Genomic DNA, 25,307 nt, shown 5'->3' with positions numbered 1-25,307 from the left:
CCATTCCCACTGGGCCTCCATGTGCCGATGTCCAGGATGTATTCACACAGTAGCGGGCAAGTTCAGCTCTAAAATAACTAGATCGTTTTTTTTTGCTGAGCATCAAGAAGTTCCAAGTGCAATCTTATCATTCTGTAATGTACTTGGAGGATGTCCCATGACATCTGAAAGGACAGTTTTGGTGTGTCCTATCTATATTGGGAAATGGGTGTGTTTGTGTTTCATGGAAACTGTAACCAGATATATACATTGTGCAATTTCAGGACAGAAGGTTCTTGTTTGTCATTCTGCTGCTATGTTCAAGCTGCTTTCCATTTTATTGTTAGACTATCTGACTATTCGGATTTCTCAGCCTGTATTAGCAATTTGGCCCTATTATGTTAGTGTTGTTAAAACCATTTTTTCTGGCCTGTGGAAGGTTCCACCTTTTATATGCAGTTGTTTTTAGAGTTTTTTGGTTATTACTGATTAAACCTCATGATGATGGCATTTTATCATCGCTTGGACCATAGAAAGCTTGTGTGGCTGTAGAGAGGTGTTCATAGGATTGTTTGATAACTTATGCAACGTTTTGTTCAAGACTTTGGACCTTTCATGAATATGTAAGGAGTTGTTAAAATAAGTTCATGTCTCCTTAAAGCAGCGTGTCGCCTGGGCTGCGTCGAGGTGGTCCGCAGGAGGTCCCACTGGAGGTTAGAGAGAGGAGGTCATGAAAAGTCTAGAGTTCCAAAGGCGTGCGATTCTGTCTCAGCTCTGTTGACAAGTGGTTCTGCCATGTTAGGAACCCAGAGGTTGGTGATCTCACGAAGATCTATAGGCAAAATGGAAGATTAAAAGATGCCCGATAACCGTGGAGCTAGCATGAGTTCCTGCATATTGCCCTGACGACTGCCTGGTTTTCTGCTGGCCTTCTTTTCATTGATTTTAAAGAATAAATGTTGAATGATGCAGCATCCTTTTGATGCTGTATTTTACCAAGCCCTTTACATGTCCTGTGATTGGGCCCATAAGCTATGATAAGTCACCCAGCCCCCTAAGGTATGGCGGAAATTAGAAGAGTAGGTAGGATGGTACGTGCAGTGCCAATTGGTACTGTCATCTGCTAAGGTGGAACCTGCTCCTTAGAATCTCCCTGTGGGGAGAGGCTTCTACACCAAACCCAAGCCTGCTCTGGACCGGGAACCTGCTGAATCGGTCTTCTACATGTCAACACAATTAATATGCATCGCTAACAGTGGGAATGATATTCACAGCATAACATATGCTTCTTTACGATCAGTTTTGTGATAGTGTAAAATATTGGAATGATGTGCAATTTGAGCCTGTCTACTTAAAGGCACATTCACAACCTGGTTCCAGTCTTTCTGTTGTTCGGCTCCATCCTTAGAGCCAAACAATGAAAATATCGGAAAAGTTTGATCTGCCAAATGCCAAACCTGAAAGGGTGCCAAATGGACTCCATTGACTATTATGGGCTCCACCAGGATTCTGGCAATGCGACCAATGATTTCTCAGAAAAATTAGTGAAGCATGCATTTCTGGATTGTCAGATGCTGGATTAAAGGATTGTTTCGAGGTCTGTTTTTTTTTTTTGCTTTTTTTTTTAATTGAAAGGCTTGTACACTGATTGGGAACCAGGCCTTCAGCCGAGGGAATGGCGGGGTATACAGACAGTTCACAGTGGCTCTACCGTCTCCAAGATGGCTGAAGAATAATAGCCCAGCCTAGCCCAGCCCAGCCATGCGCCGGGATAGACAAAGGGGATTTAACTTAATTATCCCAATGGTGTCCTTATTTGTCATCGTGACTCCAGTGCCCCTGAATAAGTGAATCGCCCACTCAGAATAAAGTCCACAACAAGATGCTTTTCAAAACCTGGGCACACGGTTTCCTTTTACTCATGGTTACCATGGTTATTTACAATTCCAAACAGTTCACTTGAGCTTTGCAAAGTACGACAGTCAGTGCTTCAGAATAAACCTTCTCGCATTCACACTGTCTATATCTCATTTAGAGTTAAGTGTAGTTCTTTTCCCAAGGCGCGCACATCCTCAGTCGCTGTTATCTGATGGATGCTGCTCTTGAGGCAAACTCTACTACACATCACGATTCTTTCATACACCTTCCTTTCGGTTTCTAATGACGATCAGCTTTCTTACTGGTTTCTTTAAGCTGCAGTTCAGCGGGGAAGCGGGTGGCATTTTATTCTCACACCAACTCCTTCCCTGCAGTCCTTGCATTCTTATCTCCGGAGGGGATGAATTTCCCATGAGGGGAGACTTCGTCCAAGCTCAGCCCCGGCAGGAGCAGCCCTTCTCTTCTCTATCCCCATTCTCTCCACTTCACTTCTTTCCACTTCGCTTCCCTTCTTTCCACTCGCTGTCTACTCTTCTCCCACATTCTCTAACTCCTCCCACTAACACCTGACATATTATGGCATGTGCACACAAAAGTTAGGACATACAATATACATACCCTGTTTCCCCAAAAATAAGACAGGGTCTTATATTAATTTTTGCTCCAAAAGATTTAACTTTTTTTACATATATAGCTGACTGGACACTATTTACATTGACTTTTTTATTAACTATAACTGGGGCTTATTTTTGGTGAAGGGCTTATGGTTCGAGCATTTTCAAAAATCCTGAAAAATCATTCTGCATCCTCAAAAATCCTGCTAGGGCTTATTTTCAGGGTAGGTCTTATTTTCAGGGAAGCGGGGTAACTAGGCTAGACTGGTGGCCTAGTTTTGTGTTAATATAGATAACACTGCTCCAAACACCACTCTCAACATTGACACGAGACCACTTTAGTGACACAACCAATTTAGTGCTGTAGGGCCTAGCTCTGGGCCACTACACTTGCTGACTGGGGATATTTCTGCAACGTTATGGACTTATCTAAATTTATTACAGCAATTAGTTATTTTCAAGCATGAGTATTTCATTCTACTGGTATATTGTACGTTGTGTCGAGGCTGCTCCCCCCTCGGGACCCTGTGACTTATGAGACGTCTCTGCTCTTCTGTGAACCAGACTTTCTGGGCGGTGGTAATAATGGCTTGATAAAGTGGTATGAGTGGTGTTGACACGCTGACTTCCACCAAGAGTCAAGCTTATCTAACTTGTTTGAAGGATGAGTTTAACCTGGACTTCCATTCCCCACCCTTCCTGCTCGGCATCGTGTACACCAATGTGATCTGTGTTAACCTTGTGAAAAGCCATCTGCAGCACATAATGGAATAATAAGCAGGATTGTGTGCTGTGCCAGTAATTCCCATGCACCACTTTTGAAAAATAGCGTTTTCTGCTGGCCGCATGTCATTCATTTGGACATCTATCAACATGGCAGGCGATGGTGTGAAGTCATATTACATTCTACTTCTCTTAATACAATCCTGCTGTTCCTAGAATCACATATGATCGTATTCCGGTTTACTTTCCCTTCTTGAACTTCATAAATCTACATTCCTCGGATCCAAATATTTATGATAAATCTGAAATATTGCGCTTTTTTTTTTTGCATTAAACATCTTTGCTTTGTTTCAGGTACTAGTTACTGTTTATTGGCTTGGAAAAGCGGCAAACAGCTGTGCGTCCTACAGTGGAAATCACTTGGACTTGAAGGAGTTTGAAGGTCTGCTGGCACAGATGAGAAAGGTATGGTATTGGTTTAATAATGTACAATAAGGAATGAGAGCCAATCCAATGAGTTATGGTAATAAAGAAATGAGACTCAATCGACCTCTGTCTTATTTTTTTTCAACTTGGAGTATTAGTCGTGTATGATCCTTCCAAGAATAGTCATGACTTGTGAATTACACACAGACTTGTACCTTCATGCAGAAGATCCAATATACTCCTGCCAGCTCATATTCTTTAGCAACTAAAGGTCAAGTAAGTTGAAATATTAGTTGGTCTAAAATGTCCAGAGCAGCCCCGAGTATTACTGTTCTTATACTATAGTGGTATGTCTCCACGTAGCGGGTTTGCCGCTCGAGGTTTTGATGTAGATCGGGGTCAAAATCTGCTTGCGGCTTTTGATGTGGATCTCCCTTCATTTGCAGAGGCGATAGCCACACTGAAAAGCTGCAGTATGCATTGGCTTGCTGTGGTTTTAAAATCCGCAATGCATGTCTGTTCCACAATTTTCTTTCCTATAGCCACAAGGCTGAGATTTGTTAAAGTCTCATCCATTTGACTGTAAATAATGAGAATTTTCCAAGCTCAGAATCCACAGCTATTACACTATGCCTAAGGGCATATTAAAAGTAGCAAATCCATGTCAGATTCTTCCTATGTGCATCAGCCGAATAATCCACAGCTGCATGCAGATCTTCATGCAGATTTAGCCCCATTCAATGTGTCAAATCTGCATGCAGCCACCTGATGCGGTTTCTTTACAGAAGCCACATCAAGAATTGGCATGTCAATTCTCTATTTCGGAGGATGAACTACACTTCAGATTCTAAATAAATTCAGTGAGATGCTAAAAAAGAGCATCGATTATGGCAGAAATGCATGCCACGGTCGGACCTGAAGTACATTTCTGTCTCGGCTGGAACAACTTCCTTGCTGAGTTCCCTTCAAAAACTGTGTGCAAGTGTACCTAGAAGAATTGATGCTGTTTTGAAGACAAGGAATCACAGAGGCAGAGGGAACTAATTCTTGTAAAAGCCCAAAATCACAGAAGATCCCTTAAAATTTATACTATTTTATTTTAATACCTTAAAAAACACACACACACAATGGGCTCAATCATCAGTTGATGAAAAAACAGACAGGACAACAAATAAAACATATGTGCTCATATAGGACAAATTATAACCATATACGGGAGATTTCAAACCGCAACTGAGTTGGTGCAGATAGGATGTGACTGCATGAATCTCAGATGGCGAAAGATTTCCCAAATGGTCGATATTTGTTTTGAAATGTTTCACAATTGGTTCAACTTTATAGAATGGTCAGTTAGTCAACGACTAGATCAATATTCAAGGTATAGGGTTCGATGCATTTCTGTCGGACCTTCGACTTATCAAGAACCGTTAGGTCAGTGGTTAGTAAGATGTTAGTATGTCTGTCTGTATATCAATCTGGCAGACATATATAGAGTAATATCAGAGAAGATTTCGCTAGAAAGTTGATCTTTAAGTGAACGAAAACACTTCCTAGTATCCCCTGGTCTCCCAACAAAGATGATCAGAGATCTCAGGGTTATTGTATAATACTAGGTAGTGACTGATTTTCCCTCGCTTGATGGTTATCAAGACAAATATCTGCCTTCCCTCCTGAATAATCAGAGATCGGTCAGACAAATAGATTTTCTCCTTACAAGCTTCTGCTTCTAATTGCCTAAGTCTTAGAGCCTAGAGCTTGCAAAGTTTCAGCATAGGAAGGGAATGCTGCCCTTTGGTCTAAGTATCACTCTAACTAGATATTTTTCCTTAGTCCCCTGTTTCAGGGTAAAATAGGCTAAATAAAGAGTAATTCCTAATAAGCTGAAGGTAAGGGAAAGAGAGAGGGAGAGTGGTGTAGCCTCCTGCCCTGATGGCCACCTACCCACCATTGAAGACAAAGGGCGGTCACACCATTGATGTGATTTTTAGATTTTCTTCTTGTTCATAAACTTTTGTATTTTGTAAATTGACAAAAATAAACGAACACTTCTTCTATTTTTGAAAGCCTTCTTAGGCCTCCTGCACACGAGTGGAAATTCCGCAGCGGAATTTCACGCAGAATTTCCGCCCGTGCCCGCTGCCATAGGATTGCATTACATAATGCAGTCCTATGCAGACAGCCACGATTTGACTCTCGTGCGGTAAACAAATCTCGGCATGTCCTATTTCTGTGAGAGCCTCGCAGAGGCCCGCACAGAAACGTCACCTGTGACGCGCCGACTCTGCACTGCGCATCTGCTGGCTGGGTGGCAGCCGGCACATAGCAGAGCAGAGAAGACGCCAGGAGGGAGGTGAGCCGCAATGGTCACTGCAGGGGCACGGCTTGCATCCCGCTGTGAGAATTCTTGTAGTGGAATCAAACCCGGCCGTCTGCAGGAGGCCTTAGGCTGCATTCACACTAGCGTTTTTCTTTTTTTTTTAACTTTCAGTTTTTAATAAAACTGAAATAAGAAAACTGAAGTGAAATGTAAAGAATCTGTAAAGCTTTCCACTTACATTCATCTTTCAGCATTTAAAACAATGTGATGGTGGTGGTTAGAGATGAGCGAACGCGTTCGTCCGAGCTTGATATTCGTGCGAATATTAGGGTGTTCGGGATGTTCGTTATTCGTAACGAACACCATGCGGTGTTCTGGTTACTTTCACTTCCTTCCCTGAGACGTTAGCGCGCTTTTCTGGCCAATTGAAAGACAGGGAAGGCATTACAACTTCCCCCTGCAACGTTTAAGCCCTATACCACCCCCCTGCTGTGAGTGGCTGGCGAGATCAGGTGTTCGCCTAATATAAAAGTCGGCCCCTCCCGCGGCTCGCCTCAGATGCGGTGTGAGTTAGATGAGGGACAGTGCTGTTTATACCGGAGCTGCTGTAGGGAAAGAATTGGTAGTTAGTGTAGGCTTCAAGACCCCCCAAAGGTCCTTATTAGGGCCACTGATAGCTGTGTGTTGGCTGCTGTTAGCAGTGGCATTTTTTTTTCTCAAAATCGGCTCTGCAGAGCGTTGCACCCGGCATTAGGGACAGAAGTGCTGCATAGGCAGGGAGAGTGTTAGGAGTGAGTGTAGCCTTCAAGAACCTCAACGGTCCTTTCTAGGGCCATATTTATCCGTGTGCAGTACTGTTCAGGCTGCTGTTAGCTGTGCTGCATTTTTTTTGGGCTTCTCAAAATCGCCTCTGCAGAGCATTCCACCCTCCATTGATACTGCAGGGAAAGAATTGTATAGGCAGGGCCACAACACAGTTATTATTCATAGAATATACGCAGTGCTGCCTTTTGGTGGGAAAAAACTGAAAACAAATCTATTTGTCCAGCCTCTGTCCGTCCTAACGCCTGTGGACACGTGTGAGCTGCGTGAAAAACATTGCTAAATCATACGCACCCAGCTACGCTTTACTGCTGGCTTCGCCATTTGCTTTCCTTAATTGGGAAAAAAAATACCTGCTCTGCCAGAGTTATAATAACTCTGCTACCCTCACGTTCTGTGACACATAAGCAGGGACACAGCACAGTTATTAAACTTCTCATGTTCATAGAATATACGCAGTGCTGCCTTTTGGTGGAAAAAAACTGAAAACAAATCTATTTGTCCAGCCTCTGTCCGTCCTAAGGGCGGTGGACACGTGTGAGCTGCGTGAACAACATTGCTAAATCAGACGCACCCAGCTACGCTTTACTGCTGGCTTCGCCATTTGCTTTCCTTAATTGGGAAAAAAATACCTGCTCTCCAAGAGTTATAATAACTCTGCTACCCTCACGTTCTGTGACACATAAGCAGGGACACAGCACAGTTATTAAACTTCTCATGTTCATTGAATATACGCAGTGCTGCCTTTTGGTGGAAAAAAACTGAAAACAAATCTATTTGTCCAGCCTCTGTCCGTCCTAAGGGCGGTGGACACGTGTGAGCTGCGTGAACAACATTGCTAAATCATACGCACCCAGCTACGCTTTACTGCTGGCTTCGCCATTTGCTTTCCTTAATTGGGAAAAAAAATACCTGCTCTGCCAGAGTTATAATAACTCTGCTACCCTCACGTTCTGTGACACATAAGCAGGGACACAGCACAGTTATTAAACTTCTCATGTTCATTGAATATACGCAGTGCTGCCTTTTGGTGGAAAAAAACTGAAAACAAATCTATTTGTCCAGCCTCTGTCCGTCCTAACGCCTGTGGACACGTGTGAGCTGCGTGAAAAACATTGCTAAATCATACGCACCCAGCTACGCTTTACTGCTGGCTTCGCCATTTGCTTTCCTTAATTGGGAAAAAAAATACCTGCTCTGCCAGAGTTATAATAACTCTGCTACCCTCACGTTCTGTGACACATAAGCAGGGACACAGCACAGTTATTAAACTTCTCATGTTCATTGAATATACGCAGTGCTGCCTTTTGGTGGAAAAAAACTGAAAACAAATCTATTTGTCCAGCCTCTGTCCGTCCTAAGGGCGGTGGACACGTGTGAGCTGCTTGAACAACATTGCTAAATCAGACGCACCCAGCTACGCTTTACTGCTGGCTTCGCCATTTGCTTTCCTTAATTGGGAAAAAAATACTTGCTCTGCCAGAGTTATAATAACTCTGCTACCCTCACGTTCTGTGACACATAAGCAGGGACACAGCACAGTTATTAAACTTAGATTATTCATTCACTAGAGGCAGTGGGGCCTTTCGTTTTCCAAAAAGGGAAAAAATTATATTTGGCCTGCAGTCTTGCGCCAATTTATTTCCTGCCTGTGAAATCAAATCACTGGTAATACAGCATGCCGAGGGGTAGGGGTAGGCCTAGAGGACGTGGACGCGGCCGAGGACGCGGAGGGCCAAGTCAGGGTGTGGGCACAGGCCGAGCTCCTGATCCCGGTGTGTCGCAGCCGACTGCTGCGCGATTAGGAGAGAGGCACGTTTCTGGCGTCCCCACATTCATCGCCCAATTAATGGGTCCACGCGGGAGACGGTTATTAGAAAATGAGCAGTGTGAGCAGGTCCTGTCCTGGATGGCAGAAAGTGCTTCGAGCAACCTATCGTCAACACGCAGTTCTGCGCCGTCCACTGCTGCAAATCCGAATCCTCTGTCTGCTGCTCCTCCTTCCTCCCAGCCTCCTCACTCCACTACAATGACACCTGCTCAGGAGCGGGAACACTCCCAGGAACTGTTCTCGGGCCCCTGCTTAGATTGGGCAGCAGCGGTTCCTCTCCCACCAGAGGAGTTTATCGTCACTGATGCCCAACCATTCGAAAGTTCCCGGGGTCCGAGGGAAGAGGCTGGGGACTTCCGCCAACTGTCTCAACAACTTTCTGTGGGGGAGGAGGACGATGACGATCAGACACAGTTGTCTTGCAGTGAGGTAGTAGTAAGGGCAGTAAGTCCAAGGGAGCAGCGCACAGAGGATTCGGAGGAAGAGCAGCAGGACGATGAGGTGACTGACCCCACCTGGTGTGCAACGCTTACTCAGGAGGACAGGTCTTCAGAGGGGGAGTCAAGGGCATCAGCAGGGCAGGTTGCAAGAGGCAGTGCGGTGGCCAGGGCCAGGGGTAGAGGCAGGGCCAGACCGAATAATCCACCAAGTGTTTCCCAAAGCGCCCCCTCGCGCCATGCCACCCTGCAGAGGCCGAGGTGCTCTAAGGTCTGGCAGTTTTTCACAGAGACGCCTGACGACCGACGAACAGTGGTGTGCAACCTTTGTTGCGCAAAGCTCAGCCGGGGAGCCAACACCAACAGCCTCACCACCACCACCATGCGCAGACATATGATGGCCAAGCACCCCACAAGCTGGGACGAAGGCCGTTCACCGCCTCCGGTTTGCACCCCTGCCTCTCCCCCTGTGCCCCAACCTGCCACTGAGATGCAACCCCCCTCTCAGGACACAGGCACTACCGCCTCATGGCCTGCACCCACACCCTCATCTCCGCTGTCCTCGGCCCCATCCAGCAGTGTAGTTCAGTGCACCGTTCAGCCGTCGCTTGCGCAAGTGTTCGAGCGCAAGCGCAAGTACGCCGCCACGCACCCGCACGCTCAAACGTTAACCGTCCGCATAGCAAAATTCATCAGCCTTGAGATGCTGCCGTATAGGGTTGTGGAAACGGAGTCCTTCAAAAGTATCATGGAGGCGGCGGCCCCGCGCTACTCAGTTCCCAGTCGCCACTACTTTTCCCGATGTGCCGTCCCAGCCCTGCACGACCACGTCTCCCGCAACATTGTGCGCGCCCTCACCAACGCGGTTACTGCCACGGTCCACTTAACTACGGACACGTGGACAAGCACAGGCGGGCAGGGCCACTACATCTCCCTGACGGCACATTGGGTGAATTTAGTGGAGGCTGGGACAGAGTCAGAGCCTGGGACCGCTCACGTCCTACCCACCCCCAGAATTGCGGGCCCCAGCTCGGTGCTGGTATCTGCGGAGGTGTATGCTTCCTCCACTAAAGCACCCTCCTCCTCCTCCTCTGTCTCGCAATCAAGATGTGTTAGCAGCAGCATGTCGCCAGCAGTCGGTGTCGCGCGGTGTGGCAGCACAGCGGTGGGCAAGCGTCAGCAGGCCGTGCTGAAACTACTCAGCTTAGGCGATAAGAGGCACACGGCCCACGAACTGCTGCAGGGTCTGACAGAGCAGACCGACCGCTGGCTTGCGCCGCTGAGCCTCCAACTGGGCATGGTCGTGTGTGACAACGGGCGTAACCTGGTGGCGGCTCTGCAGCTTGGCAGCCTCACGCACGTGCCATGCCTGGCCCACGTCTTTAATTTGGTGGTTCAGCGGTTTCTGAAAAGCTACCCACGCTTGTCAGACCTGCTCGTAAAGGCGCGCCGGCTCTGCGCACATTTCCGCAAGTCCCACACGGACGCTGCCACCCTGCGCACCCTGCAACATCACTTTAAGCTGCCAGTGCACCGACTGCTGTGCGACGTGCCCACACGGTGGAACTCTACGCTCCACATGTTGGCCAGGCTCTATGAACAACGTAGAGCTATAGTCGAATACCAACTCCAACATGGGCGGCGCAGTGGGAGTCAGCCTTCTCAATTCCTTTCAGAAGAGTGGGCCTGGTTGGCAGACATCTGCCATGTCCTTGGTAATTTTGAGGAGTCTACCCAGGTGGTGAGCGGCGATGCTACAATCATTAGCGTCACCATTCCTCTGCTATGCATCTTGAGAAATTCCCTGCAAACCATAAAGGCAGCTGCTTTGCGCTCGGAAACGGGGGCGGGGGAAGACAGTATGCCGCTGGATAGTCAGGGCACCCTCCTGTCTATTTCTCAGCGCGTACAGGAGGAGGAGGAGGAGCATGAGGAGGATGAGGAGGAGGGGGAAGAGACAGCTTGGGCCGCTGCTGACGGTACACCGGCTGATTGCCTGTCATCCTTTCAGCGTGTATGGCCTGAGGAGGAGGAGGAGGATCCTGAAAGTGATCTTCCTAGTGAAGACAGCCATGTGTTGCGTACAGGTACCCTGGCACACATGGCTGACTTCATGTTAGGATGCCTTTCTCGTGACCCTCGCGTTGCACGCATTCTGGCCACTACGGATTACTGGGTGTACACACTGCTCGATCCACGGTATAAGGAGAACCTGCCCACTCTGATTCCCGAAGAGGAAAGGGGTTCGAGAGTGTTGCTATACCACAGGACCCTTGCGGACAAGCTGATGGTAAAATTCCCAGCCGACAGCGCTAGTGGCAGAAGGCGCAGTACCGAGGGCAAGGTAGCAGGGGATGTGCGTAGATCGAGCAGCATGTACATCCCAGGCAGTGCAACAGTCTTTAAGGGCCTGGCCAGCTTTATGGCTCCCCACCAAGACTGTGTCACCGCTCCCCAGTCACGGCTGAGTCGGCGGGAGCACTGTAAAAGGATGGTGAGGGAGTACGTAGCGGATCGCACGACCATCCTTGGTGACGCCTCTGCCCCCTACAACTACTGGGTGTCGAAGCTGGACATGTGGCCTGAACTAGCGCTGTATGCCCTGGAGGTGCTTGCTTGTCCTGCGGCTAGCGTGTTGTCGGAGAGGGTGTTTAGTGCGGCTGGGGGAATCGTCACAGATAAGCGTAGCCGCTTGTCAACCAACAGTGCCGACAGGCTAACACTCATCAAGATGAACAAAGGCTGGATTTCCCCAGACTTCTGTTCTCCACCAGCGGACAGCAGCGATACGTAAGCAATACGTAGGCTGCACCCGCGGATGGAAGCTACGTTCTCTCTCACCATCCAAAACGGGGACATTTCTGCTTCATCAATCTGTGTCTAATATTCCTCCTCCTCCTCCTCCTGCTCCTCCTCCTGAAACCTCACGTAATCACGCTGAACGGGCAATTTTTCTTAGGGCCACAAGGCTCACTCAAATAATTTTTCAGAACAATTTTTATAAGTTTCAATGCGCTTAAAAGCATTGGAACTTTAACTTGAACCAATTTTTCGTTACACTGGGCTGCCTCCAGGCCTAGTTACCACTTAAGCCACATTAACCAAAGCGATTAATGGGTTTCACCTGCCCTCTTGGCTGGCCATGGCCAATTTTTGGGATGTACATTAGTACTGTTGATACAGCAATTTTTGTGGGCCCTCGCCTACAGTGTAATCAAATTAATTTTTAGGCCACCTGCATTACAGCTGACGTTACCTCAGCTGTGTTGGGCAATGCAATGGGATATTTTTATGTACCGCCGGTGGGTTCCAGGGAGCCACCCATGCTGTAGGTGCACACTGAGTTTTTAATACATCTGTACACTTCTAAAGAACCCGTCTGACTGGGGCATGCAGTGTGGGCCGAAGCCCACCTGTATTACGCACGACATTACTACCTCAGCTGTGTTGGGCAATGCAATGGGATATTTCTATGTACCGCCGGTGGCTTCCTGGCACCCACCCAGGCAGTGGGTCCACAGGGAGTTTAACCTACATGTGTCCACTTGTAAAGAACCCCAGTCAGACTGGGGCATGCAGTGTGGGCCGAAGCCCACCTGCATTAAGCACGACATTACTACCTCAGCTGTGTTGGGCAATGCAATGGGATATTTCTGTGTACCGCCGGTGGGTTCCAGGGAGCCACCCATGCTGTGGGTCGACAGGGACTTCACAATAGGGAGTTGTACCTGCCTGTGTCTATGAATTAAAAAGCCCGGTCTGACTGGGGCATGCAGACACCTTGACAGAATGAATAGTGTGTGGCACATAGGTTCCCCATTGCTATGCCCACGTGTGCAGCTCCTGATGGCGGTGGCACAGGATTCTATTTCTCATTGCTTCTGTACAGCATTGTGGGCTATCGCTCCGCCACTTTTAAAGAGGGTCGCTGCCTAGCCGTGCCAACCTCTGCAGTGTGTGCCTGCGGTCCCTCGTCATGGCAGACGCAATTCTAAATAGACATGAGCGTGGTGTGGCATGAGGGCAGCTGAAGGCTGCCCAGGGACACTTTGGTGTGCGCTGTGGGGGGGGAGGGGGGGCGGTTGGGCAGCATGTAACCCAGGAGAAGTGTCAGTGGAGTGTCATGCAGGCAGTGATTGTGCTTTGTTGGAGGTAGTGTGGTGCTTAGCAAAGGTATGCCATGCTAATGAGGGCTTTTCAGAAGTAAAAGTTGTTGGGAGGGGGGGGGCCCACTCTTGCCGGTATTGTGGCTTAATAGTGGGACCTGGGAACTTGAGATGCAGCCCAACATGTAGCCCCTCGCCTGCCCTATCCGTTTCTGTGTCATTCCCATCACTTTCTTGAATTGCCCAGATTTTCACACATGAAAACCTTAGCGAGCATCGGCGAAATACAAAAATGTTCTGGTCGCCCATTGACTTCAATGGGGTTCGTTGTTCGAAACGAACCCTCGAGCATCACGGGAAGTTCGTTCCGAATAACGAACACCCGAACATTTTGGTGTTCGCTCATCTCTAGTGGTGGTACCTCTTCAATGAATTGCCTCGGTGGTTAGCACTGTTGCCTTGCAATACTGGGGTCCATCAACTTTGAAAAACTCAATGCAGCCATCACCTTTGGTGATCTTTGAACCTACAATTCCAGCACTGCAAGGCAGCAATGCTAACAACTGAGCCACCACACCTTGTAACACTGGGTTCTTGGTTCACATCTGTCTATGTACAGCATCTGCATGGAAGGTGTATGTTTTCATTATGTTTATTCTTCTCTTTTTTTCTGAAGCACAGTAGGCCGGTCATTCGCTCTGCTGCCTTGCAGTTTTGGAGTTATCGGTTGAAATCTGGCTCTATGGAGTTTTTCAAAGTTGATGTTCCTTTGAGATTTCAACCTAGTACTCCAGCATTGCAAGACAACAGTGCTAACCACTGAACCAGGGGCATTGCTAAAGGCTCATGGGCCCGGGTGCAAAAGTTTATCTTGGGGGGCCCTCCAACTACTCTTAACCCTTTAACGCAAAGGCGTTACCTGAAGTTCCTGGGCCCCAATGCAAAACCTGTAACAGGGCCCCCAACTATAATGCCTTATTTATAGTACTGGGCTGCCTATATGGAGAAGAGAGGCCTTATGGGCCCCCTAAGGCTCCTGGGCCCGGGTGTAATGGAGACGGAAAATACAGAAACTGATTGGAACTGAAGACCAACCACTTTAATACATTTTTATGGGCTTGAAGCAGAAATGTTTTGTTTCTATTTTGCTGTTCCGACGCCGGATCAGCAAAACTGAAAGCAACACACTGGTGTGAGAAGGCCCTTAACTTGCAACATGTTTTCCACACCTGCCTAAAACTTTTGCACAGAACCGCAACTATAAAATATTTTGTCTGTTTTATCGATATTGCACAACTTTTGGCTCAGTTTGTCAATTATTTGTTAACATTTCTGAAGCAAAGCACTTGAGGTCTTATTAGTATTGTGCAACTGTAGCACTGTGAAGAAATACAACTCATCTGGTCCGGTGTTGCTCGGCTGCAGATAGTTTAGCGTTGATGGATCACAAACAAAGAAGCCAATACCTTTAGGGAAATATTTGATGAAACATTGCTGCTAGTTCTCAAGATTTCCTTGTCTTTATGATCCCATATTAAAAGTTTGTAGAATTTGCTACTACACCGTTTCCCTGAAAATAAGACATACCCTGAAAATAAGACATGGCATGATTTTCCAGAATTTTTGAGGATGCAAAATGATTTTTCAGCCTTTTTGAGGATGCTTGAAATATAAGCCCTACTCCAAAATTAAGCCCTGCTAACAGTTTATTAAAAAAGTCAATTTAAATAGTGTCCAGGCAGCTATACATGTAAAAAAGTTAAACCTTAAAATTAATATAAGACACTGTCTTATTTTGGGGAAACATGGTACTTTTGCTGACTTCACTGGTCACATATTGCCTCCTCCGCCCTCACAATGATGAGATCCAACAATGCAGACCAGTCGCTGCATTGGTCTGTACTTTTTGCTTTTCCTGTCTGTGGCGTTATCTAAGTGATGCTGGAATCAACAAAGCCTTTTATTTGTGAAGAGTTAAGGGTGTTTTTTACTGACCTTTCCTCCAAAGGATTTCCCTCCTTGGCTGAATGCTGCTTGCCCTGGGAAAAATGTAGCAAGACTAGACGCTGAAAGGCGGCCATTGTTCTTGTACTCAGAATGTGTGGGTCAGCTTGGTCCCCTGCAGTTATGAGCTGGCAGAGACTGATCTGTCTTCAGGCATTTTATGTACTACTGTAGTGGACATCATATTTAGGCGTACATTTTATATATAAATGTGTTCTAATTGTTGGCTAGCTGATTTGTAAATTATTATCCCCCTAGAATTAAAAGCCTACTTATTATAGGAGACCTGTCCTTATGCCTTCACTGATCTGCTGCAATGAACTGTACTGTTGTTTTTGTTTCTTTTTAGGAAAATGAAGAGATTGAAAGTCCAAAAAGGAGCATCCGTGACAGCGGTTATATAGATTGCTGGGATTCTGAGAGAAGTGACTCGCTGTCCCCTCCAAGACATGGCAGAGATGACTCCTTTGATAGCCTAGACTCCTTTGGTTCTCGGTCACAACAGACCCCATCCCCAGATGTAATTCTGAGGGGTAGCAGTGATGGTGAGTGACCCGCATAACTATTTCTTCAAGCATTTTGTGCAAAATTTGCAGTTCTAGTGTAGATATAAACTCAGCCTTACTTTCCCACATATATGAATGTCTGAATCCGTGGATGGGTGTTCAATCGACAAATGCTTATTAACCATCTACAACATTTAGTTGGTGTGGCTCTGTCTCATACAGCAGGCCTGCTGGCTAACTTTTCTGAACACTTTTTGGTGTGCACATCCAAAGTCTCAATTGAGGCCGGCCTCACTTACAAATCGGTGTAGGGGTTGCAGCTTACACCTATCCCAGCAATCCCACAGCGCTGATTGGGGGCCAGGAGCTCTCCTACCATTCTCTTGCAAGTGTCAGTCGGTTCTTTTGACCTCCGGGCTGTAATGGTCTTTGTGTTTCTTTCCTCACAAACAGTAGCTTCTGCACTACTCAGTCCAGCAACTTCTTTCCATACTACACAGCCAAAAATCGCCCTTTTTATGTTAAAGTATTAGTCAATTAGCAAATGTTGAGTAAGTATGCTTGGATCTGCTGCACTGAGACGTGTCGCACATAACTATTTTGACACAGCTTTTGGTGCGTTTCTCCATTCCAACTCTATGGCATGTTTAACCCTATAGGGTGAGACCCTTACAACTACAGTGATACATAAAAATAGAACTATTACTCTGTTCTGAAATTTGGAAGGTCTGTGACTGTAGTGAGAATTACCTGTCTGCTCTTGGGCAATAGAGATGTGACAGGAGAGCACTTCTAGGACAGATTGATCTTATAGCTCAACTACTTGAGCTTAAACAAACAGCTTCCGGGCGCTTTTACAGTTCTAGGGCTGCATTATATTTACCTAGAGTTTATTTGGTTTGTACAAACTATATCACTCAGTGAAACTTTTGTGAATATGTCAAGTCCATCCATTGAAGATGAAGTGTAGTACGTGTTCTCTGGAAAAGCCAGCAGGGGAGTAAGGGAAGGTTTACATCTGTGCTGAAGGCTTTGTTCAAAGGCTCTGGCATAAAATGTGCCGATTCCAGCCTCCTGATTGGCTGGAATCGGCACATGTGACGGGGCGGAGCTACGTGATGATACGTACAAGGGGGCGGAGCCAGAACGCCGCTGCTGCCGAGCCGAAGGGAAAAGACCCATCTGCGCAAGCGCGTCTAATCAGGCGATTAGACGCTGAAGTTAGACGGCACCATGGAGACGGGGACGCCAGCAACGGAACAGGTAAGTGAATAACTTCTGTATGGCTCATAATTAATGCACGATGTACATTACAAAGTGCATTAATATGGCCATACAGAAGTGCTGAACCCCACTTGCTGCCGCGGGACAACCCCTTTAAGGAGTAGCAGAGGAGAACAGCAGTCGATAATACACACCCTCCCCTTGTCCCGGGGCTACATTTTGTTCCAAGAACAGGGGGTTGCTTTAATATCACCTCCGGTACATATTACATTTTCTTTGCCTGTTTACAAGCAAATAAAAATAAGAATGAGTTGCAGTACTACATACAGCCCACAGACATGAGTGGCACGGTTTTTGAAGAAGAAAAAAAATACACAAAGACCCTTTTGTTCTTTTTATTCAATTTTTTTCCTTTTTCCAAACTGACACCACCATTTTAAAGGAGTTTTCCGGCCAAATATTGATCCTCCAGATAGGTCATCAATAGTTGATCAGCGGGGATCTGCCACTCATGGTCCCTAGCAATCAGCTGATAGCCAGGCTTGCTGTCAGCGCAGTAGGGCTAGTCGTCATCTGGGTCAGAGCAGAAAGTGTAATAGGTGGCAATGGGAGCGAGGATAGGTCATCAATAGTATTTGCCTGGAAATCCCCTTTTAAAGGATTGTCCAATTGTAAACTAGTGATTGCTACCCTCAGGATAGGTCGTCATTAGTGGGTTGGTGAGGATCCATCACCTGAGGCCTTCACCGATCAGCTGCTTTCTGGGCCGTTGTGATTGCTTCTTGGAGAAATCAGCGCAGTGCACAGACAGCTCAGTTTACTCTGCAGTGGCTAGGCTTGGTATTGCAAGGAAAATTCACATTGAAATAAATGGCCAGCAATACAAAGCCTGGCCACCGTAGTGGGAACAGAGCTGCCTGCTACCTGCAGAAATCAGCTCGGTGCATGCGCACAGCAGCCGAGAGAACAGCTGATCGGTGGTGGCCTCAGGTAATAGCTCCTCACCAATCTACTACTAATGACCTATCTTGAGGATAGGTCATCAATAGTTTACATCTGGGCAATCTCTTTAAGACTGCTTCTATTGAAAAGTTGATGTGTACTCATAAATGAATGAAAAATATAACTGGCAACCTCTTTATTATGATTTCCTTTTGAGAGAAATTACTTAAGTCCATAACAAAAATCCAACCGTTTTGGTTATACAGCTCTTATGCAGTCCTATGTTTCCATGGTTAGTGCTAACAACTGAGCCTCCTCATTTTGTAACACTGCAGTTCTGGGTTTACACCTGGCTATGGACAACATCTGCATGGAGGTTGTATCTTGTCATTGTCTTAATTCTTCTTAAACATAATAGTTCAGTCATTAGCACTGTTGCCTTGCAGCGCTGGAGTTGTAGGTTCAAATCTGACCAAGGGTGATGTCTTTATGGACTTTTTCGAAATGGATAATGTCTTTGATGAGATTTGAACCTAGAACCCCACTAGTTCCACTGAGTCACATTCATTGAAGTGGTGGTAGTTCCACCATGTTTTAAATCCTGAAAGATAAAATAAAACTGGATCAGTTGAAAAAAAACGCTAGTGTGAAAGTAGGCATATATCCTCCTCCTCTACTGTTTGCAAACTTGCAAGAAGTGGAAGGAGAAAAAAATTGCAATGTGACATAGTATAAGTTCTAAGACCTTTATATAACGAGCATGAATTTGATCACTTGCATCTGACACGATTTACTCATCGACCCCGTAAAACACCGACTTTACAGTAAACTATTTTAAAGTTTTGGTCACTCTTTGCAAAAGCTTACAAAGCGTCACAATGCCCTTATTAAATCAGCAGTGGACAGATAGCTGAGGAATGTAATAAAGTTAAAAACTGCATAGAAGACAAACAAACTGTAGAGGAAATAAGACCTGGTGTATACAGTATATCTGAAGATCGAGGATTGAGGCTTGGCAGGATGACTTGCTAGGATACCCGACATGGAAACAAAGCAAGGTTAAGTGGTTTCGCTATAAATCTGCCCACGTAAGAGTTGGGTTTCAATGTTGACGTTTGCTTAAAACATAATGAAATATTTAGAAAGCACTTATGTCGATGGTCTGCAAAATGAGTTCTAAATATGCACCGCAGGAGCTGGAAGGGCTGACAGCTTTAACAAGTCTCAGTTTAAGTTTTGGCAGGTTGCTTGGAGTCCATCATGAATCTGGCTTCTACAGGAGATTCCTTTGACATATATATAAGATCTATAATATGACGTCCTGCTTTCTTGGGTTTTTTCACTATGGGTTAAGGAAGGTCTAACATTCTACTTAGATATTTTTTGAGGTAAAGTCTACGCCCTCAAAAGAAGATATGGAGAACAGGAACCTTGCAGTCGGTGATAAAGTAGCTCAGTGTGTTTAGAACATGTACTTATCGTGACACTTTTTTTGCATTTGGTGTTCCACTTTTAGGGAGGGGAAGCGATTCGGAGTCAGACCTGCCTCATAGACGACTACCTGATGTTCGGAAAGATGATATGTCTGCCAGACGGGTCTCTTTCGGTGAAAACAAAGTAATAGTGCCTTTTAACCAGTACCTCCCCAACAAAAGCAACCAGACTGCATACATCCCAGCTCCCCTACGCAAGAAGAAAGCCGAACGGGAGGACTATCGGAAAAGTTGGAGTACCGCCACTTCACCACTAGGCGGAGAAAGGCCGTTCAGGTAATTATGTTACTACCATTACCACAGTGAGTTAATTCCTAAATCTAGTTTATAGTTATGTCTGAAACTTCTAGTAGTAAATAAAACTGGTGTTGGTGATCAAGGATACTGATGCAACAGCTCCCCCTGTATAGTCTGATAATGTTTTAGCATAATCAGATGTTCCTTTTTTTTTAATCATTTTGTTTAATTTTGTAAATTCTCTTTTTCTCATTTGTAAAGTGAAAGTCCACCCTTTAACACTTATTTTGTGTAATGTAATATAAAAAGTAAAAAAAAAGATTAAGTAGGCAACAGTACTCTGTTGCGACCGGAGTTCAGTATGTGTGCATCTTTATGTGTGTGTGTATGTATGTATGTATGTATGTATGTATATATTTATATATAATATAGGAAAAATAGGGCTATCAACCTCAAGAAAGAACTTTTTACAGGGATTGTACCAATATTACAAATTATCCCCTGTTCGATAACTTGCTAGTCTTGTAAATGGGGGTCCCATCTTCCCCATCAGCTTGTCACTGCAGGGTCCACCCGCTGTGACATCAGAATGAATGGAGTGCTGGCCGAGCATATGCTTTTGGCACACCATTTATTTCAGTGGGGCTGACAGCGCTTGCCACTCAGTAACCTCTGCACTTTCATTGAAAGTGAACGGAGTGTCAGCGCGCTTGCGCAACCAGCGTTCCTTTCAGTCTCCTCACTGCTTGGGGTGATGCAAGTCTACAGGGATGAGGAGGTGGGACATGGGACCAGTGGGGGTCACAGTGGTGAGTCCCCCAGTGTTCTGTCTTTTATCACCTATCCTGTGGATGGGTAATAAAAGCCCATCTTTGTACAACCTCTTTAAAAGGTGGACATTCACTTTAAGCTTTTGCAATCTTGTACGTATAAGGAGGTAGTTGTACGTTAACCCAAGGGTTCTTCTGTCACTCAGAGGGGTTGTATCAACACGCGCAATCCCTTTTAGGATATGTAGCATGGAATGATCAGTTGATTGCCACAGATCTTACTCCTGGCACCCTCTGCAAATAGCCAATTTTGCCGGGGGAAAGCGACAGATGTTTCCCTGCTGCTGCAGGGGAAATGTCATATTACAGGATGGCCAATCAGATGAGTGACCATTCTGTAATTGCAAGGGCTGCACTTGGTTCACACACCCCCCCCCCCCCCCCCCGGAAGGAAGCTCCTCTTACACAGCAGCTCTCCAAGCGACTGACCTCACTCTTTGAAGTTCATATGTCGTTATAGGGCATGTAAGCAGGGCACGCCGTCTTGGTACCATCCCAAAAAAAAAAAAGGGCAGCAGTACTATTAATGATGCATATCAGTTGGAGGGACCATGGTATACATTTAGGTACCAGGGGACCATTTTTGACTTCTGCACAGCCCTTTTTACTATATTTCAATGTCTACCCTGTTTTTTAATAGACACTTCAAAGGTGGATAACTGTTTAACAGACCCAACTCAATACCCGCTTTTACTTCCTTTTCTACATTATATTAGCTGTGAGAATGTGATCGAACAACCAAAAGAAACCAGACTTGAAGAATGGCAAACATTGGCTCTGACTTCCAGGAGGTCACACTTGGTTGACAATCTGGCTTCAGTTTAAGAAAAACGATCCAAACGCCGATTCCTAAGTCTGGTTTTATAGTTAATCATTTATGAAGTCGTCTGGCTCTGTGTTGCAGTAGAACCTTTTGCCTCTGATGTATGTTCTTTTTCACTGTAATATATGGTCCGTCGTGTAAATGGATTATTGCTTTCCGTCCCTGTAAATGTGAAGCCCAGATTGTGATGGTGGTGGTAGGCAGGAGTTATAGTGAGGTTTTTGGAGGCATTACAGTAACATATGTAACTAGCAGAGCATTGAACACATCTCGGAGGTGACTGCTTTGGGTCAGTTCCAGAAGCTTTTTGTGGGAAGGAGTTGTATTCTATAACATCCAACACATTTTTCTCAAAAGCAGACCTCTCTGGCATGCAGACAGTTTAACATAAACCATGTTCACATGCTTTATGTAAAAAGTGTTTTCCAACAGGCACATGACCAGAGTGAATTCGGACCTTCTTTAAAATAACTACAAGCACTAGGAAATATAGTTCACATGGTTACTTTCTGCTTTGAGTTATTTTACAGATCATTTAAAAAATAAATTAAAAAATTCTATCTGACCTTGTTGTTCCAACTATAATGACGTTGAACACATCATGAGTGCGTTAGGCTGGTTGGATGGTGATGGTGGTAATCCTTCCAAGTATCCTCTCTAGGTGGTCTTCGGAACATATGGGCTGAATTGCATTTTGTGCTGTCGTAAAGCCTTAACTTTGCCTAAGTGTAATTGGGTGTAATTATTAAAGGAGACCTTTCATTGGGTCGGGTTCCTGCTGCCTGAACCATGGGCAGCATGTACCTGGTATAGGTATGCTTATTGCCCCTGTGTACGTGTTCAGAAACGCTACAGCATTTCAGAAAAACACACTTTAAAGTTTGACTTGAGCATCCCTAACTCTCGAGTCAAAGAGACAGACCACTCTGACTTCTCCTTGCCCACAGTGTGAAGACTGACCGCTCTTTCCCTATACACAAAAGTGGAGAGTGTTGCCATTCTATATGCTGCAGCGGGAGAGGCAAGCACAGCCTACCTCTTTGAAGTTTGACTTGGAGCTCCGTTTCGAGTCAAAGTATGTTTGTTCTAAAATGCCACAGCGTTTCCACAGAGGCAATGGGTATACCTCCTTTGGGTTCATGCTGCCCGTTGTGCTGGCGGCATGAATCTGGTGACAGGTTATCTTTAACCCTTTCCAATCCAATTTGTATCCTAGTTTTCCTAGGGGGCTTACTCTTTTTCTGCCATTATACAACGGCGCTATATGCTGGCTAAAGCCAGTACTGCATGAGGTGACAAGTTGGATAGGCTCTGACAGAGAGGCTGGCTATATACAGTAAGAGAACCCGACGGATGTCTTCCAAAATCGGAGCTGTAAAGCCTTAAAGGGGCTGTCCCGCAAAAGCAAGTGGGGTTATACACTTCTGTATGGCCATATTAATGCACTTTGTAATATACATAGTGCATTAAATATGAGCCAAACAGAAGTTATTCACTTACCTGTTTCGTTGCTAGCATCCTCGTCTCCATGGTGCCGTCTAATCTTCAGCGTCTAATCGCCCGATTAGACGTGCTTGCGCAGTCCGGTCTTCTCCCTGGTGAATGGGACCGCTCGTGCCGGAGAGCTGGTCCTCGTAGCTCCGCCCCGTCACGTGTGCCGATTCCAGTCAATCAGGAGGCTGGAATCGGCAATGGACCTCACAGAGCCCACGGTGCACCATGGGAGAAGACCCGCGGTGCATCGTGGGTGAAGATCCCGGCGGCCATCTTGCTAAGGTAAGGAAGAAGTCGCCGCAGCGCGGGGATTCGGGTAAGTACTAAATGTTTTTTTGTTTTTTTTTTAACACATGCATTGGGTTTGTCTCGCGCCGAACGGGGGGCCTATTGGAAAAAAACAAAAACCGTTTCGGCGCGGGACAACCCCTTTAAATCATAATGTCTTCAGACGTCAGACAGTGGATTGGAAAGGGTTAAGGTGGGATTAAAGTTTTCATCAATATTTCAACCCTTTATGCTTTTTTCTATATTGAAATTTGTAGATTTATTTGGCAGGGTTTTCATACCAGGCAGCTGGTGCTTACTAATTCGTTACTAGGGGTTTAGCAACAATAAAGCTTAAAGGGGTATTCCCATCTTGGCATGTTATGATCGATCCAGAATATAGGGAATAGTTTGCTGATCGATGGGGGTCTTATCGCTGAGAGCCCCACCAATCAAGAGATATCTTTTCATTTCCGTCCATAAATTTTGACAGCAGTGGCCAGAGCTTCACTCACTTAAAGGGGTTGTCCCGCGGCAGCAAGTGGGTCTATACACTTCTGTATGGCCATAATAATGCACTTTGTAATGTACATTGTGCATTAATTATGAGCCATACAGAAGTTATCAAAAGTTATTCACTTACCTGTTCCGTTGCTGGCGTCCTCGTCTCCATAGTTGCCGTCTAATTTTCGCCATCTAATGGCCAAATTAGACGCGCGTGCGCAGTCCGGGTCTTCTTATCTTCTCAATGGGGCTCCGTGTAGCTCCGCCCCGTCACGTGCCGATTCCAGCCAATCAGGAGGCTGGAATCGGCAATGGACCGCACAGAAGCCCTGCGGTCCACGGAGGGAGAAGATGCCGGCGGCCATCTTCACCGGGTAAGTAAGAAGTCACCGGAGCGCGGGGATTCAGGTAAGCGCTGTCTGGTGTTCTTTTTTAACCCCTGCATCAGGGTTGTCTCGCGCCGAACGGGGGGGGGGGTTGAAGAAAAAAAAAAACGTTTCGGCGCGGGACAACCCCTTTAAGTGAAAACTGCTAGAGATTGCTGAGTGCTTAAACTTGGCTATTTCCAGCAGTTCCCATGGAAGTGAATGAAGCGGTTATGGCGCTGTCACAATTTAGAGACATGCTGGGGAAGATATCTCTGGATCGGTGAGGGTTGTTCACCGAACAGTAAGTTATCCCCTATACTATGCTTGCTGCTTCCATTTCATTAAATCATAGAAAGGCAATCACTGTAGGCCGCTTGTGACCACCATATCTCCAGTCTGAAGACCAGATGTGTAATTATAGGATTTTATAGCAATTGCCCAGGGGGTTATAGGATTCTTATAGCAATTGCACCCAGGCTCTGGAGCCTTGGGAGGCGCATAAGGTTTCTTTTCCTAGTATGAGGAGCCCAGTACTATAAATGAAGCATTATACCTGGGGGGCAACGGCAAAATCCTGATTTGCTAAGGGAGACCTTTTTCTTCTTACTACATTATTATGAATTTACACTTGCATGTGAATGATAAGGCAGGACCTTTAAGACGCATAATATTAGTAAGATGCAAATGACGTTTAATAAACAATGAGACCCCCATAATTCTATAACTTGTTCTGTACATGTACAGTCCTCTAACATTATCCTTTTTGATGTAATAACTTATTAGCCCAAATCGGCCAGAAACTATTGAGGAGGAACTTAGTGAGGGACACAATGAGGAAGATGGGACCACTCTAGTGGCTCCCTTCAAAGGGCTTCTTGGAAAAGCCAACAAGCTTAAAGAGCAGTTTGAGCAACAGGAAGAGGATGCAAAGGATCAGTCTGATCTGGATGATGTAGAGGTTCGGAAATTAAAAAGTCTTCAAAAAGTTGGAATTAAGGTCATGCCCGCAGCAAAGCGGTATAGCAGGTTAGCCACAGGTTATTGGAATGCTTGTTTGGAGTGCAGAATTTTCTGATTATTGTTTGTCTTGTATTGGAGCATGTTCAGTACTTCCAGAAAGTCTTCAGACACTTTTCACTTTTTTAACATTTTTATGTTGTGGCCTTGTGCAAATAAAAAAAAATGTGCAAGGGACCTCAGACTAAGCAGTGACTTAGGGAAAACTCTGTGAATCTCCATGAGTGGCCCAGCCAGAGCCCTGACTTGAACCCAATCGAATATCTCTGGAGTAACCTGAAAATGGCGTCCACAGACTGCCCCCATCCATCATGACAGCTTGAGAGGATCTGCAGAGAAGAATGTCAGAGAACCCCCAAATCCAGGTGTGCAAACCTTATGACTAGAGATGAGCGAGCGTACTCGGAAAAGCACTACTCGCTCGAGTAATTTGCTTTATCCGAGTATCGCTGTGCTCGTCCCTGA

At 45.8% G+C, this 25,307-nt stretch overlaps 1 protein-coding gene across 5 annotated transcripts in view; it reads left to right on the top strand.

Annotated features, from left to right (window-relative positions):
- Positions 1-25,307, top strand: part of LIMCH1 (LIM and calponin homology domains 1) — a 268,490-nt gene that overhangs the window by 177,225 nt on the left and 65,958 nt on the right. For 4 of the 5 annotated variants that reach the window (XM_066573145.1, XM_066573144.1, XM_066573143.1 and 1 more), the window contains exons 6-9: positions 3,549-3,659; positions 15,487-15,682; positions 19,326-19,578; positions 24,609-24,851. In XM_066573145.1, coding sequence (XP_066429242.1) covers positions 3,549-3,659; positions 15,487-15,682; positions 19,326-19,578; positions 24,609-24,851 — 803 coding nt within the window. The remainder of the gene's footprint in view (positions 1-3,548; positions 3,660-15,486; positions 15,683-19,325; positions 19,579-24,608; positions 24,852-25,307) is intronic. The other variant, XM_066573146.1, reaches the window with a different exon arrangement.

Source organism: Eleutherodactylus coqui, chromosome 7 (assembly GCF_035609145.1).
Source record: "Eleutherodactylus coqui strain aEleCoq1 chromosome 7, aEleCoq1.hap1, whole genome shotgun sequence".
Taxonomy (NCBI): Eukaryota; Metazoa; Chordata; class Amphibia; order Anura; family Eleutherodactylidae; genus Eleutherodactylus; species Eleutherodactylus coqui.
Note: the sequence above shows the minus strand (reverse complement) of the source record. Positions and strands in the feature narration are given on the sequence as shown.